At 56.9% G+C, this 15,224-nt stretch overlaps 1 protein-coding gene across 3 annotated transcripts; it reads left to right on the top strand.

Annotated features, from left to right (window-relative positions):
- Positions 1–8,817: 8,817 nt before the first annotated feature.
- NXPH3 (neurexophilin 3) lies at positions 8,818–14,501 on the top strand. Of its 3 annotated transcripts, none has more exons than XM_027518748.1 (2): positions 8,818–9,220; positions 12,753–14,489. In XM_027518748.1, the coding sequence occupies exon 2, from the start codon at positions 12,834–12,836 to the stop codon at positions 13,455–13,457; it is 624 nt and encodes a 207-aa protein (XP_027374549.1). In that variant the 5' UTR covers positions 8,818–9,220; positions 12,753–12,833; the 3' UTR covers positions 13,458–14,489. The 3 variants fall into 3 exon arrangements, with proteins under 3 accessions (XP_027374549.1, XP_027374547.1, XP_027374548.1); XM_027518746.1 differs by lacking the exon at positions 8,818–9,220 and adding an exon at positions 9,846–10,301 and having other exon boundaries at positions 12,753–14,501; XM_027518747.1 differs by lacking the exon at positions 8,818–9,220 and adding an exon at positions 11,326–12,597.
- The last annotated feature ends 723 nt before the right edge of the window (positions 14,502–15,224 follow it).

Raw genomic sequence — 15,224 nt, 5'->3', positions numbered from 1 at the left:
TAAATATACAGACTTTCCCACCAACTTGCCGTTCCTCTTTAGCAGAATGTAAGTTGCCGTATAGAGCCTTAGATATGGGTCCGGGAGACTGTTCTCCAAGCTGTCATCAACATCCAGCTCAAGAACCCACACCCACCTTCTCCTTAAAAGCTGTACCCCCTGCCCCACTCCTCCCAGCTGGAATCACCCTTATCCCCACTTGATCTCCCTTACCCCCCACCTGACCTCCTATGGAAATCATTCATTCAAACCATACACTCATACATCGCGCTCCTCCTGAGTGTTAGGCACTGGACCAAAGAAGACTGCCCCTGTCTTCTAGGCATTCACAGTCTGGGAAGAGAAGGGAGAACAAAGTGAGGCCAAGTAACTCTGAGGGAATATTGATGGGAGAGGTGTCAATTCCATTTCAGAAATCTTCAAGAAGGGAATGACAGTGAGGTGGGTGAAGGGTCCAGTGGCGAGCAGGTGTTCACCAGGCAGTCATGGAGGAAGGAGCTGCCAGGTGGCATGAAGGGCATGTACAAAGGCATCAAGGCAAGGCAAAGCTTGACATGTTTGGGGAGATGCAAATGGTTCAGAGGCCCCAGAAAGGGGGTGCTGGGAGAGAAGAGAAAGCAAGGGGTAGGCTGGCATGGGAAGTCTGAGACAGACTGGGACCTAGGGCCTGGGACCCTTTGCTGCAATGCTTGCATCTGGACAAAATACAGAGACTATAAGGGAGAAAAAATAACTGCCTGCATGCATGGTTGGAACAAATTATGGACAAGATATAAAAAGGCCAAAAAACCCAACTGCCACTTTTGAAGAGCCCAGAGCAAGGGCAAAAGCAGGGTACTCTGTATGCCCCTTGCACACACCACCAAAAGGATAAGCAAGCCACCTAGCCACCCCTCAGGTCTGATCCCTGGACACACTCCTACCCTCACCGCATGTAAGGAACCAGCTCACCCTTCCTAGGTGAGCAAGCAGGCAGGGGGACCTATTACTTGATCTCGTTCCCCTTTGCTGCAACAGGGCCCCAGTAAAGCCTAGCTTGAAATTCTTGTCTGGCCTCTGGTCAATTTCTATTGATTAAGGAGGTCAAGAACCCTCGTCGGTAACAAGCAGGGCCAGAGTGCTCTCAAGTGTGCTGCAGCGCGTCTGCCTTTTCTCCTGAGAAGCACGGCGTGGCAGCAAGTGCGCCGACTCTCATATCCCATCTCCGCATTCTACCTGATCTGTCATATAATTACTATTTTGCTTTCAGTTGGGCTTCCCTTGTACCTCAACTGGTAAAGAATCTGCCTGCAAAGCAGGAGACCCCAGTTTGATTCCTGGGTCTGGAAGATCCCTTGGAGAACAGATAGGCTACCCACTCCAGTATTCTCGGGCTTCCCTGGTGGCTCAGACAGTAAAGAATCTGCCTGCAATGCAGGACACCTGAGTTCGATCTCTGGGTTGGGAAGATCCTTTGGAGAAGGGAATGGCTATCCACCCCAGTATTCTGGCCTGGAGAATTCCATGGACTGTATATCCATGGGGTCAAAAAGACCCTTCTGAGTGACTTTCACTTTTGCTTTCAGTTAGCTAATCTTTTCCCCTAAAATAAAATCATTTTAAAGAGTCACTTTGTATCACCTCCATAAATGGGAAACCAGTATCCCTTACTATAAATAAAATAAAATAGAAGAAAAAGCCTTAAATGGAAACATTTCTAGGAAAACTAAAATTGTTCATCTGTACTATTTGAAAAAAAAGGGAATATCCCAGCCAACACAACAAATACTTCACATTAGGACACACTGGTGTGCTGAGTGAAATAATGGGCTGCTGCTGCTGCTGCTGCTAAGTCACTTCAGTCGTGTCTGACCCTGTGTGACCCCATAGACGGCAGCCCACCAGGCTCCCCTGTCCCTGGGATTCTCCAGGCAAGAACACTGGAGTGGGTTGCCATTTCCTTCTCCAATGCATGAAAAGTGAAAAATGAAAGTGAAGTTGCTCAGTCGTGTCTGACTCTTAGCGGCCCCATGGACTGCAGCCCACCAGGCTCCTCTGTCCATGGGATTTTCCAGGCAAGAGTGCTGGAGTGGGGTACCATGGCTGCCTGGGTCCAAATCCCAGCTCTGAAGAGTATTAGCTATGGATCTCTGGGGAAGCCACCTTATCTCCTGAAGTCTCTGTTTTCCCATCTGTAAAATGTGGCGATAACAGAACCTACCCCACTAGGGACTGGCCACAGCCTGAAAGGGACCTTAGTCGGGCAACTCCCAGGAAGGGTCAGTGCAGCTGTGAAGAGACAGCAGGAAGGAAGCCATGGAGGTGTTGTGTGATTAAACGAGAGAATTTGGGTACCATTTCATGAGTGTTCTCAATATGCCTTGGCTAGTTTGAGGCTGTAGGAAGTCCTCCAAGGATATGAAACAGAAGATCATCTGGTTTGCATCTTTCCTTCGACTCCGGGGTAAGTAAGGAATGACTGGGAGAGACCCTTCCAGGCTGCTGTGGTCCTAGTGAGCAGGGATGGAGTCCTGAAGCCTCCAGCGGGTTGGAGGAGACACAACTGGACATCAGGAAGAGAGACTGGGGGTAAGGCTGGCACCAAGATTCTAGCGAGGTAGATGGTGGGGCCCTTTAAGGAAGAAGGAGCACAGGAGGCAAGACCATGGTCCAGGGTGTGAGGAGTATGACTCTGCATCCTTGGAGTTGGCAGTCTGTGAAATCCCACATCCAGAGTTGGCTGATTCAGGGCCTGACATTCAGGGCCTGACATTCAAGGGTGAGTAGGTTATGCCTTTGGGCCGAGGTCAGTCCCCGCCCTCCAAGCCTGAAAGGCAGCAGACTCCCTAGTCAGGTGTGGGCGCTCAGGAAACACCTCCATGGTGTCCTTCCTGCTGCCTCTTCACAGCTGCACTGACCCTTCCTGGGAGTTGCCCGACCAAGGTCCCTTTCAGGCTGTGGCCAGTCCCAGACTCATCTCCCAGTGTACCACCCTACATTGAAATCTGGGAAGGGCTGGGGCACTGGAAGGAACAGTAATGACCCCAAATGGGGTGGAAAGAGAATACTATGGAAGTCTTCCTCCTGAATTCTCTGGGGTCTCATTTGGCTCCCACTCCAACCCTGACCCTTCCTGAGGGCCCCTGGACCACCCCTGCCCCATCTTTAATCAGATTAGGAATTGGAAGGTTTTGATCCCATCTCCCCAGCAGAAACCCAGGTCAGCGCTGCTCTGAGAACCCTTCACCTCTGGGATCACCCTGACAGTGTCTGCTCCCCATCTCAATGCCCCCTCAACACTGCCCGCCACTCCCCCTCACCCCTACCTAGGGGTGCCCAAGAGTTTAGATAGGAGTTCCTTAAATGGAAGGGAGGTCCCGGTAGTCCTTCCTTCCACCGCTAGGCGTCACCATCGGCCTGGAAATGGAAGGCGCAGCCAGGCCCTCTGGATGCCTGGTGGGCAGCGGGCCCCGCTAGCTCTATGCGGGGTGCCAGGGACCCTACAGGAAGGACGCCTCGACCTCCAGAGGGCTGCCATTGGGTGCTCTGGACCCAATGTCCGTCGGGGGTCCAGAGGGGCACGTGTCCCGGAATTCTGGCCGCTGTGACCTGGAGTGGAGACGAACTGGAGGGCCAGGGTGCGTGTGAGCGTTGGAACCTGGGGGCGCCCCGCCTTTCCGCCCACCCTGCGCCTCTTCCGTGAAAAGAAAGTGGGAATTGTTCACTTACGGATGTTATGCTGACCCTTTCACAAATAAAGAACTCGAGGCTCCCTTTCTGTGCCCAGGTGGACGACCCCTCTCCCTGACTCAGTCGCGACCGTAACTACCCCAGAGCGGCCTCCCTGCAAAGCTCCTGATCCGACAGCGACGTGAACACCTGAGGTTGAATGAGTAACCGAATGCAAATATAAGGACAGGTGGCACTTACTGAGCACTTTCTATGTGCCAGACGCGGCTCCCAACAAACTCATACGTGCATACTGTTAACTATCCCCATGAAGAGGCTGGGCACAGAGAGGTGAAGGCATTTACCCAAGTCACAGTGGCAAATGCAGGATTGGGACCCAGGCAATCTGGTTCGAGAGCTCGATTGCTCAACAACGCCTCCGAGCCGGACAGGCCCTCCCTTGGCTTCAGGAGTTTCCACCAAGCGCTTGGGCGCCAGGCACTGGCGCGAGAGAGAGACAGAGAGAGCAGCACAGCGGGCCGGTGCGGCGTCATCTTCCTGGCGCGGCAAAGCGCCCCCAGGAGGCGCCCCAAGTGACCACCAGGCGGCGCGCTGACCCCACTTGCGTCCCACTCGACACGCCCGCGCGGTCTCCGCGTCCTCCCGGTGGGAGCTGGCGCTGACCACGGCGACCTGGGTCCAGCCGACAGGTGGAGAACAGCTGACCTGGTGCCAGGTGTGGGGTCCCTGCCAGGTGCCCTGCGGTCTAGCGGCCCAGGGCCTGTTTTCTTCCCCTTGCTTCTCACCTCCAAACATTCTGGTTTGTACCATGAAAGGAGCACAGGCAGACTCCTTATGTTCAAGCTTCACTGTTTACAAAGCTCTTTCCACCAGCTCAGTGCAGACAAAAGATCAAGGTACTATGTGCCCACTGGGAGCCAGATGTTCTCACCCTCGCAGTCCTCACCCGGAGAGAGGGGCAGTGCCAGCTCCCTAGACAGGCAGTGCCAGCCCCCCTAGAAGACAAGATGTTCTCCCAAGATCACCCACACAGCCAGTCTCAGGGCCAGGCCCTAATCCAGGGATCCTGGACCTCACGTTCTTACCCTTTCCTCTCAAGAGAGCACACGTGGGTGGTGTACAGCCCTCCTGGGTGGAGAGTCCCATGAGAGGCAGGGGCACAGACAAAATGACCCCTCAAAGAGGCAGGCACAGTGTGGGATGTTAGTGGGCAGCTTCACTCCGGCCTCTGGGGCCGGGGTATTCCCGTCTGCTTCCTGGCTCCCCTGTTCCCGCTCTGTGGTCACTCCTCCCTGCCTGACTGGCCCCGGCAGCCCGCTGTGTACCCTCACTGTCTGGGAGTCCCTCACATTCTCACTTCTGATAACTCTCGAGGTTTGCACACTTCCCAGTCTGGACCTTCCAGTGGGACCTTCGCCCTGCACTCAGCTCTTCACTGCGCCAGAGCACCTGAAGCACTTACCACCACCTGTCCAGAGCAGGGCACTGCATCCTCCCGCAAACCTGCCCTTCATTCTGTGTCCCTGGGCTAGAAAACTGGGGGCATCTCTGACTCCTCAACCACTGTCCTAGAGCCCAACTCCTCTTCATCCCACTACTTCAGTGTCTTTCAGGACCACCCCCTCCTGTCCACCCCCAAGGGATCTGCCCTAACTCAGGCCACCGCACCTCCTAGCTCCTAGCGTCATCCACTCTCTTAAATCTCCTGCCGGCAGAGTGATCTTTCTAGTGATCATTCTAAAGTGCAAGTCTGCTCCCAGTTTAAAACTTGTAAATTAGAAGTTTGTAATACAAAACATCTTAATCATAGGACAAAACCCAAACCTTTCACCAGCCCTGTAAAGCCCTGGGCCCATCCAGGCCCTGCCCATCTCTCTGCCCCCTTCTCACTCCCCCTCCTTCGTTGCTTTCACCTCCTCCAAAGCACCAAACTCTTCCTAGGCTCTCAGTCTTAGCATGCGCTGTTCCCTCTGCCTGGAAGGCCCCTCCCTAGCTTGATAGCTGGTGAGGCCTCCTCACTCTTCCAATCCCAGCTGAAACCGCACATCTCACAGAGCTCCCCCTGACCAATTCCAGGGAAAGTGGGACCCCTCCTTAGTTCCTCTCTCACTCAGAACTGGCTGGTCTTCTTCCTTCACACCACTTGCCAACATCTCAGAGCTTGTGTCTTCATATGCTTAGGTATTTAATCTCTGTCTCTCCCAGAGCCCAAATTCTCCACTTGAAGGACTGCCATCTCCCAATCACAGCCGTACGTACCCCCACACCCAGCCCAGGACCCAACATAAAAGTAGACATCCGATAACTATTTGTGGAACAAATGAATCTTTCATCTTGTCCTCATCAGAACCCCATTCCCAGCCTTTCTTTCATCTCTGGCCTTTGCATGAGTTGCTTCCTCTGCCTGGAAGGTTCTTTCCTTCTCCCACCTCAGCTGATTCACATATCATAAGACTAGTTTCTCTAGGATTCGTCCTTGGCCCCCTCATTAGAATTAGGGTTTCCCTCTGGGCTCCCCTGGTTTCCTCTAATAGCAGTCTATCATAACACTCAAAAATTGCAAATTTCCAGGTAAACAGGAGAGATTGTTAGCAACAATGATCTACTCCCGCCTGCGACCTCTCCGCTCCAGCTGGCTCAAGGGCATCCATTCTCTGCCTTTCAAACCATCAGGAGCCCCATTTCCTATTCATTCAATAAGCACTGATCAGGCACCCCTGTGTTTTTTTCTTTACTGCAGCACTGGAGTGGCAGAGAGGAGAGGAGGGATACAGACAGGATTCTTCCAAAGGTGAGACTGAAGCAAGTGAAAGCATCAGAAGTGCTAAGCAAATGCCCAGCCAACCCACATCCAGGGTGCAAGTAGGCACCAAGGAGGCTGGGGGCCAGGGGGCAGGACTGGCACATTGAGTTCTGCCCTCTTCATTGAGCATCTGCTGTATGCAGGGTGTGATGGGTGAGAGGGTTAGGGATATGGAGAGGTGACCCTGAATGGCAGACACATCTGGGGTTACCTCCAGCACAGCTGTGCAGAGTTCACTGAATTTGTGGTCTGTCTTCCCATCCTGGAAGCAGCTGGAAGAAACAGTGTTGGGTCCACTTCCCAGAGGACCCTCTGCCAAACCCTATAGTCTCTTTTATGACAGGCTGCTCTGTTCCGGTGAGCTGCTGCTCATTCCCTCTTTCTTGACATTCCCCACACACCAGTTTATCAAAGTCCAGAGGCCATTACCTGGGAAAGGGGCAAAAATGCATGGTCCTGAGCTCCCATCTGCAGACCTTGGAGTGGGACCTGGTATCTGCATGTGTACAGTTGCCTCAGCTTTGCACACTCATGTGAGAGCCCCATTGCTTCTGTTGCTTCTGGGATCAGCCCACAAACCCTCCTTGCACCTGGCTGCCAGCTTCTGCCCTCTGCCCACCCCTTAAATCCATCCAAGCCCCTTGTTCTACTTGCACATCCACACTCCCAGTACCCCAGGATAGACTCTGTTCTGCCTTTGGTTGGCTAACAGCACCCAGACTTGACTTGACCAAAGCCAACCCCCATTCCCCTGGAACCAATCTGCCTCCCCACCGCTGGTAATGCCCACCTCAGAGAGCATCCTGCCTACTGCCCAAGGCAGAGACTTGGTTATCAGACTTGACTCCCTGTCTCCCTTCCTCCCTTATTTCAGCAACAACTCAATCCTGATCTGCCTCCCCAGCATGTTTCCAGTCTCCCCATCTCTCTCACCCCAGATTGCATTTATCCCCTAACTGGTTCCCTCCAGAGTGCTAGTCTTTCCTCTTTCCTGTGAATTCTCCAAAACGTTCTAAAATGCAAATCTGACTATAATTACCAGCCCCCCACCCCTTAAAACCCTTCAAAGTGTTTTCAAGGTCCTAACCCCCTTGACCCACAGGAAAGACCTTGGGTCAGCTGGTCCCAGCTTCCTGCTCCAACTTCCTCCCCTCCCCTCTGAGCTCCAGTAACAGCAAACTGCTTCCGGTTCTAACCTCCAGATCTTAGACCATTCATTCGTCCTTTGGCACCACCTCCTCCAGGAAGCCATCCCTCTCCCCCCACACCCACACGCTCCTTGGAGTATCCATACTGACTGCTGGAAGGATCTTTCTACTCACCACACTGAGTTATAATCATTGATTTTCATGTCTAAGTTCCATACTAGCCAGTGAGATCCTTGAGGGCAGGGATGGAGTTCCATTCATCTGTGTATCCCAACCCCTGGCCTGGTGCCTGGCACCAAGGACAGGCTTGGCCAATGGTTGATAGATGAATGCGGAGTGGAAACTTGAAGGAAGAGAGTCAGGAAGGACTGAGAGGGCAGTGAGGGCAAGCCTGGCAGGAGGCTCAGCCAGAGCAAATGTGTGGGCAGTAGAAAAGAGCTTCCCTTTATTGCACGCCATGACTGCCCGCCAGCCATCGTGCCTGTGCTCTGCTTGCACATTCTGTCTCATTCAGTTCTTGTAACAACAGATCAGGAAACTGGCTTCAGAGAACCAAAGCAACCTGCCCAAGGTCACACAGCCAGGCCTGGAATGGAATCCAGGACTGTCTGGCCTGAAAATCTGTGCTCTTTCTGCTGGGTCACACTGCTCTCCTGGGGATAGGACCTTCTGGAGATGGACAAGGAGTGGGCCCAGCTACGCCTCTGCCTGGCTGAGCGCCGGAACCAGCTGCCCACGCTCAGGCCGACAGCTTCTTCCTTCCAGCCGGACCAGAGGCTCAGAGGCCAGACAAAGATTTATCTGTTCCTTCTTCCCCTGGCTTTGGTGGGGTGGGGGGTGGTCTTTGATTAGACATGCACACCCCCTAGCACCACCAGAGAAGGGCTGCTGTCTCCTGTACTGCCCAGGGTGCCTGGGGAATGCAGGGGGCCCCGTGACGCTGTCTGGGTTCTGCAGAATCTGTCTCCCTCATCGCACTTGGCCCAGGCTGATATTAAGATTCATCTGCATTCCCCATGCACCCGCCTGGCAGATGGTGGGGGAGGAGGCTGGGTGCGTGCTGGGGGCTGCAGCCAGAGACCAAGCTGGGCCTCGAGGGCCACAGCAGAGTGCCCACCCACCCTGCCCCATGGGCCGAGCCCAGGCTGGGGCCACTCCAAATGCTGGGGTACCTCCTCAGCCTCACAGCCTCTGAGAAGTGCTGGGTGCTGGGACTTGACCTTTGGTTTTTCTAAGGACTAAAGGGGCCCTGCAATTCCAGGAAGACAACGTGGAGATGTGGGGCAATGGGGGATGGGCCCCACTTTGCAATCTCGAATGAGAGTCTTTTTCTTCCTTCTTGCCCTGGAGGTTTGCAGAAACCTGAGACAGAGACCCTGCTGGCATAGGAGCCCCACATCCCAGCCTGTGACTCCCTGGATCACAGGAAGGACAGAGTGAAGAATGGAGGTACAGCCTCCAGGGGACTTGCTCACCTCACGTCTCAGCTTCTCAGGAGGCTTACCCCTGACCACAGCCCCAGATATCCAGCCTGGCCCCTAGCTGCCTTTTCATCCCAAGACTCCAGTCAAGTTTCCTGTCGCAGCGACTGGACTGAGAGGTACTGGGGGGAGGTGGGGAGGGTTATCCCAGCCCCTCTGAGTAAAGCAGAAGAGGATAGGAATTGATATTATAACCAAAGGAGTACAGGCTAGACACCCAGAAGAACTTCCCCCAGCACAAAAGCAAGTCCTGCAGACAGAAGTGGACTTTGGGCTGTGGAGTCAGGTTACAATAAGGAAGACCTTCTTTTCTGGCTCTCTTGTAATGGGGTTTGGGAAAAATAATCTTTTCAAATTCCAGGTCTCTTGGGGTTCAGGGCAGGGCAGCAGATTCTCAGTGCTCCTTACCAGGAACAGGGGCCCTGCTCAGGGTTGGAATTAGTAGGGTCCCTATCCCCGAGGTCACCACCCTGCCTCGCGGAGTAAACTCCGCCCCCAAATCCTGCCCCCTGCGTCCTAAATCCCCGGGTTGCGGGCCGGCAGGGGAGGAGTTAACTCCGGAGGTACCGGCTGGGCTCACAGTACCTGCCGCCGCCGCCGCCGCCGCCGGTGGTGGGAGGGACGAGGAAGCGGGAGCCGCCTGGGCGCCAGGAGCGCTCCAGTCTGGCGGGAGGCAGCGCGGGTAGCGGCGGCGGGGCTTGGCGCGGCCAGGGGCGTCCGCCAGGGGGCGCGCCGCGACGGGGCGGGAGGGGCCATCTGGCCTGGGGAATTAGCTCTGGGGCGAGCGCGCGCGCGGGTCCCCAACACATCTGGGCGAGAGCGACGCCGCTGGAACCGAGGGGGCATATCTGGAGCCGCGGAGCCACCGCGCAGCTGGGGCCCTTCGAGGCGGTCGGGGCGCACATCTGGTCGCGGCGAGAGGGGGCCGCGCCGCGCGCAGCTGGACCAGGGGAGGGGGCGGCGACTGCACAGCTGGACCGAAGCGGGCGGGGTCGGTCCTGGGCGGCTGGCCGCGCGGAGGGCCGCCAGGGGCCGGGGGACTGGAGCATGGGACGGCGCGCCTGAAAGAGCGGGCAGGGGTGAGGAAGGGCCTGGGACCCTGAAGGGAACAGACGCGAGGAAGGGGCACGAGAGCAAAGGAGGAAGATGCAACTGACTCGCTGCTGCTTCGTGTTCCTAGTGCAGGGCAGCCTCTATCTGGTGAGTGATCCGCGGGGAGCGGCGCGGAGGGGCGGGGGCCGGGAGGACTGGGGGAGAGCGCGGGAAGCTTCCGAGCCCGAAAACTTTCTCCCTTCCCCCCAGCATCCCGGGGATGGAGGAGAAGCCTCGAGGCTGGGGGAGAGGGCGGGTCCGAGGCCGGAGACTGTACGGGAAGGGTTAATAGGGGCGGGGAGAGGGTGCTGGGCTGGCCCACCTACTCGGCCGCTGGTGGCGGGAGGTGCGACGGGCACGAGGGAAAATGCCCGCAGACGTCGCCAAGGGTCACTCGACCTCTTCCCGGGCCCCGGGCCGTGCGGAAGGGTGGTGGAGGGTGGCTGTGGAGCTGATGACCTGCCAGGGTAGAGGGTATGGGCTCTTCCGTGACCTCGGGGACGCGGAGGGACCCGGAGGGCCCCGTGTTCTGGGGCCCCCAGCGCACTAGCTGGCCCAGGCGGGGGGTGGCCCCCGCGTCCCTCGCTCCCGCCTTCCCTCCCGCTCCCTCCCTCCTCGCCTGTTGTTTTCCTCTCCTCTCCCGGCTGCGCGCAGCCCGAGCCCCACAGGACCAGGGCAGGCGGCTCCCGCCCCGGGCGCTCGCGGCAGCTGAGCGGAGCGCCCGAAGCCCGCTCCCCGTGCGCTCGCTCGCGCCTTCCTGGCGGCCCAGGACGCGGGGAATCCACACCAGACCCCAGCTCAGGGCGCGAATCCCCTCCGACCGACCGCCACCTACCAATCCTGTCGTGGAGAAGCCTCAGACCCACATCTGGGTCTTCTCAAAACAATAATCCCCTTTGCCATTGTGTGGAAGAACCCTTCCCTTGTCACATCTCCCCCTAGGGCCCTTCTCTTCATCCTCCAGCCATTTAGCTGTGACCCCCCCCCCCGCCCCCCCCGCCCCCCCCCCCGCCCCCCCGCCCCCCCGCCCCCCCCCGCCCCCCCCCCGCCCCCTCAGGGTTAAGTACACGCGCACGTCTTCTGCCTTGACCCCAGCCCCGCGGCCCTCCCCTCCTGCTGTCCCTCTGCCCCACCCTTGGGTCCTGGCAGGCAGGGACACCGCGCACAACCACAGACATGACCAAGGCCAGAACAGGGGATATGAAGACCCCGAACCCCTTTGTAGCCGTGCGTATGACAGCCTCAGGCATTCCACATCCTTATCCCAGGTCCCAGCAAATCCAGATGCTGCCCAGCTGTGAGCTGGTACACCTGGTGCTGGTTATGAGACACAGAGGGCCTTTCTTGAAAAGCTGAGCATACCCACGCCAGGCAGCTGTCCTCAGGGAACCTGGTCCATTCCCCGGTGCCCTCCTGAGCTGTCCTGTGTTTGAGCTTGTCAGGCTGTCCTGCTGGCCCTCCCCACAGCTCCTTCAAGAAGCCTCCCCAGATGTTGCCTGTCAGTAGAGTGGATGCAACAGAGGCAACCGAGCCTCCGCAGAGCTTTCCAGAGATCCCAGATGAGGGTAGGGTTTGGATAAAACTCCCGAAGAAGGACCCATCTGGTCCGAGAGCCTGGGAGTATGGTGGATTAGGAGGACTGGCCCTGAAGGACTTAGTGATGAAGGACTAGAAAGTGATGTAAACTGTGAGTCAGGTGTCCCCATCTATGAAATGGGAATAAGATCTCCTTCCTAGTATGTCGTATCCTGGCATGTTATCATCAGTGGAGTTTGGTCATCCTGGTTATGGAACTCACCCAGGTCTCCCTCAAATCCTCCCATTAAAACCTAAACCGCATTTGTACTTGAGAGAGAACTTCACTGGGTTCTGTTTTCTTTTCCATCATCTGTTGGTTTTTTTTGCCTCTGAGGGTAGAAACTCTCCCAGTGTAGGAATGGTGTCTCATTCAACAGACTAGAAAGTTCCCAAAGGCAAGGGCTGTACCTCCCCTGTCAAACGAGGGGCTCTCTCAGCAGAGAGATGGAGCACCCTTACCTGACTTGGGGCTCTTTGAAGGCAGACAGTGTACCGCCCCCGTTAGCCTGGGAATATCACAGAGGCAGAGGCTGTATCTCTCCTAGACGACAACTGCTCTGTCAACAGAGGGGTGTACTTCTGCGGTCTGATGAAAGCTCTCCCGAGATCAGGAGCTGGGCCTCCCCCATCAGACTTGGAGCTCTCTTAAGAGTAGAAGCTGTGTACCTCTGCATCCTTGGTCCCTGGAGAGAATTCTCCACCATCCTTCCAGACTTTGAATAGTGGCCAGAGGCAGCACAGTGGCGAGAGGAGCTAGGGGTGACCTGAGTGTCAGAACATGAGATGGAACCATGACACAGGCCAGAATGCACACCCAACCCCCAGTGTAAGTGAGCGATGTGCCGGGGCCCCTCGGCCCCAAGTCAGAGTGGAAGGGAGGGGCAGAGAGATGGTGCTGGTGGTAGGGAGTGGTGGACCGGAATTCCTGAGTCCTCAGAAGGAAGACCCAGGTGTTCACCCTCCTCCCAACTCCCTCCGCAGGTCATCTGCGGCCAGGATGACGGTCCGCCAGGCTCAGAGGACCCTGAGCATGATGACTCTGAGAGCCAGACCCGGCCCCGGATGCCTCGAAAGCGGGGCCACATGTCCCCTAAATCCCGCCACATGGCCAACTCTACTCTCCTAGGACTGCTGGCTCCACCTGGGGAGGCATGGGGGGTCCTTGGGCAGCCCCCCAGTCGCCCAAACCACAGCCCCCCGCCATCAGCCAAAGTGAAGAAAATCTTTGGCTGGGGTGATTTCTACTCCAACATCAAGACGGTAGCCCTGAACCTGCTGGTCACGGGGAAGATCGTGGACCACGGCAACGGGACCTTCAGTGTCCACTTCCGACACAATGCCACAGGCCAGGGCAATATCTCCATCAGCCTTGTGCCCCCCAGTAAAGCTGTAGAGTTCCACCAGGAGCAGCAGATCTTCATTGAAGCCAAGGCTTCCAAAATCTTCAACTGCCGGATGGAGTGGGAGAAGGTGGAACGGGGCCGCCGGATTTCGCTCTGCACCCACGACCCAGCCAAGACCTGCTCCCGAGACCATGCTCAGAGCTCGGCCACCTGGAGCTGCTCCCAGCCCTTCAAAGTCGTCTGCGTCTACATCGCCTTCTACAGCACGGACTACAGGCTAGTCCAGAAGGTGTGCCCGGATTACAACTACCACAGTGATACTCCCTACTACCCCTCTGGGTGACCCTGGGCAGGCCACAAAGGGCAGGCCAGGGCTGGAAGGACAGGCCTGCCCACACAGGAAGCCATCTGTCTGGATACTGGGCAGGGAAGGGAAGGGGCCTCAGGCAGGGAGCTCCAGGGTGGAGAGGAGGAGAGGCCAAATGTGGCCAGAACCGGGTCTCAGGTGGTGGGGAAGGGGTCGTAGGTGCTGGCCCCACCCTGAGGCTGTGGAGCGAGCAGGACACAGGAGCACTGGCCGAGAAGTGGGTTCTCTGGGTGGCCTCACAGGGCTTCCCCACTGAGCGACAGAAAGATGCCAGGTCCAGGAAGCCCCTGGGGCAGACAGACCAATAGTTACTGAGAGGAGCCTGAAATCTTGGCTCCCTCCTTGCCATCCTGAGAAAGAAGAGCAATGAGGAGATTATTTCATCAATGTGGTCCGAGTGAGCAATGCAGGATGGTTGAGCTGGGGCGTCCTGGCAGCCAGCAGCAGGAACTCTCCAGCCCCACCCAGGGGGCAGCCCTGAGCCCTCATCCTGGACTATGGTCTGAGCTCGGCTTGAGGCGGAAGTGGTGACCCTTGGAGTCTTTGATGTTTTGGCAGAGAGGGAACCTGCTCCTAGCCAGGCCTCCCCTTTCCAAAATCGCTTCTCTTGCCATTCCTCCCCACCCCACCCTCGAGCTGAAGTACCCCTCTGTCCGTAAGACAAGGACGATTGCGATTCTCCCGGCACCAAGGCCACAGGTGGAAGCCACCCGTGAGCCACGTGTTCCTCCCCCGTCCTGCCCCTGCTGGCTCCTCTGGGAGTGACCTTATCCAGCAAGTGACCCTTCCACAGCCAGCCTCGCCCATCAGCCCAGGGCCCGCCTGGATAAAGATGCTGCCTCCCTCGTGGCCCGCTCGGGGCTGGCGAGGCCACACTGTGGTGGGTGTGCTGGACGTGTCCCGTAGTGTCTGTCTGTGGGGGTGGGGGTGGGGGGTGGGGTTTGTGAAATCACCTGATGGTCAACTTGTGTGTGCAGACTCTTGTTCACTGAGCAGGGAATAAAGCTTTCCTGGATATCGGACTCTGAGTTGTTGGGGACAGGGGGTGGGGGGAGGGCCCCGGGTGCCCAGGGTCTGGCCGGCGTCTCTCAGATGACAGCAGGACATTTCCTGAGGCCAGAGCTGCGGGGCTCCAACAGCTGCTGGAGCTGATGCTCCAGGGATTCCCTCCCCGCCCCTGCCTAGCCCCGGAAGCTGGGCAGATGCTGGGTGGGCCTGGCGTTTGCCAAGCACCTGGGAAGGAAGAACTAGCAGGCAGGTGGGCCACACAGGGTGGGTGATCCTGGTCACCTTCCCGGGTCGCCGTTTGGGTGGGCCCACTGGGGTACCAATGTTCTGTCAATATTTGCTCTGTGGCTTTGGGTAAGTCCACTGTCCTCTGGTTCTCTTCTCATTCTTTATAAAATGAGGAGCTTGCCCAGCCCAGAGGTTCTCAAATGTGGGTGGGCTTCTGAACCAAGAGGGTTGTTAAAGCACAGACTTCTGAGTTCTACCCCAGAGTTTCTAATTCAGCAGGTCTGGAGTGCAGCCTCAGGATTTGCCTTTCTAACGAGTAGCGAATGCCCAGGTAGACACTGATGCTTCCGGCCCAGGGACCACACTTTGAGGGCCGCACACATGTCCTCTGAGTCCCTTTCTGGCTCTGGCTCCCTGAGACGAGGAGACACTGCCAAGGCTCTATCCTAGTTGTGATTTCCAGCGGCTCCTCCTGCAGAAGTCTCCTGGGAAGGGTCCCATCAGAGA

Source organism: Bos indicus x Bos taurus, chromosome 19 (assembly GCF_003369695.1).
Source record: "Bos indicus x Bos taurus breed Angus x Brahman F1 hybrid chromosome 19, Bos_hybrid_MaternalHap_v2.0, whole genome shotgun sequence".
Taxonomy (NCBI): Eukaryota; Metazoa; Chordata; class Mammalia; order Artiodactyla; family Bovidae; genus Bos; species Bos indicus x Bos taurus.
Note: the sequence above shows the minus strand (reverse complement) of the source record. Positions and strands in the feature narration are given on the sequence as shown.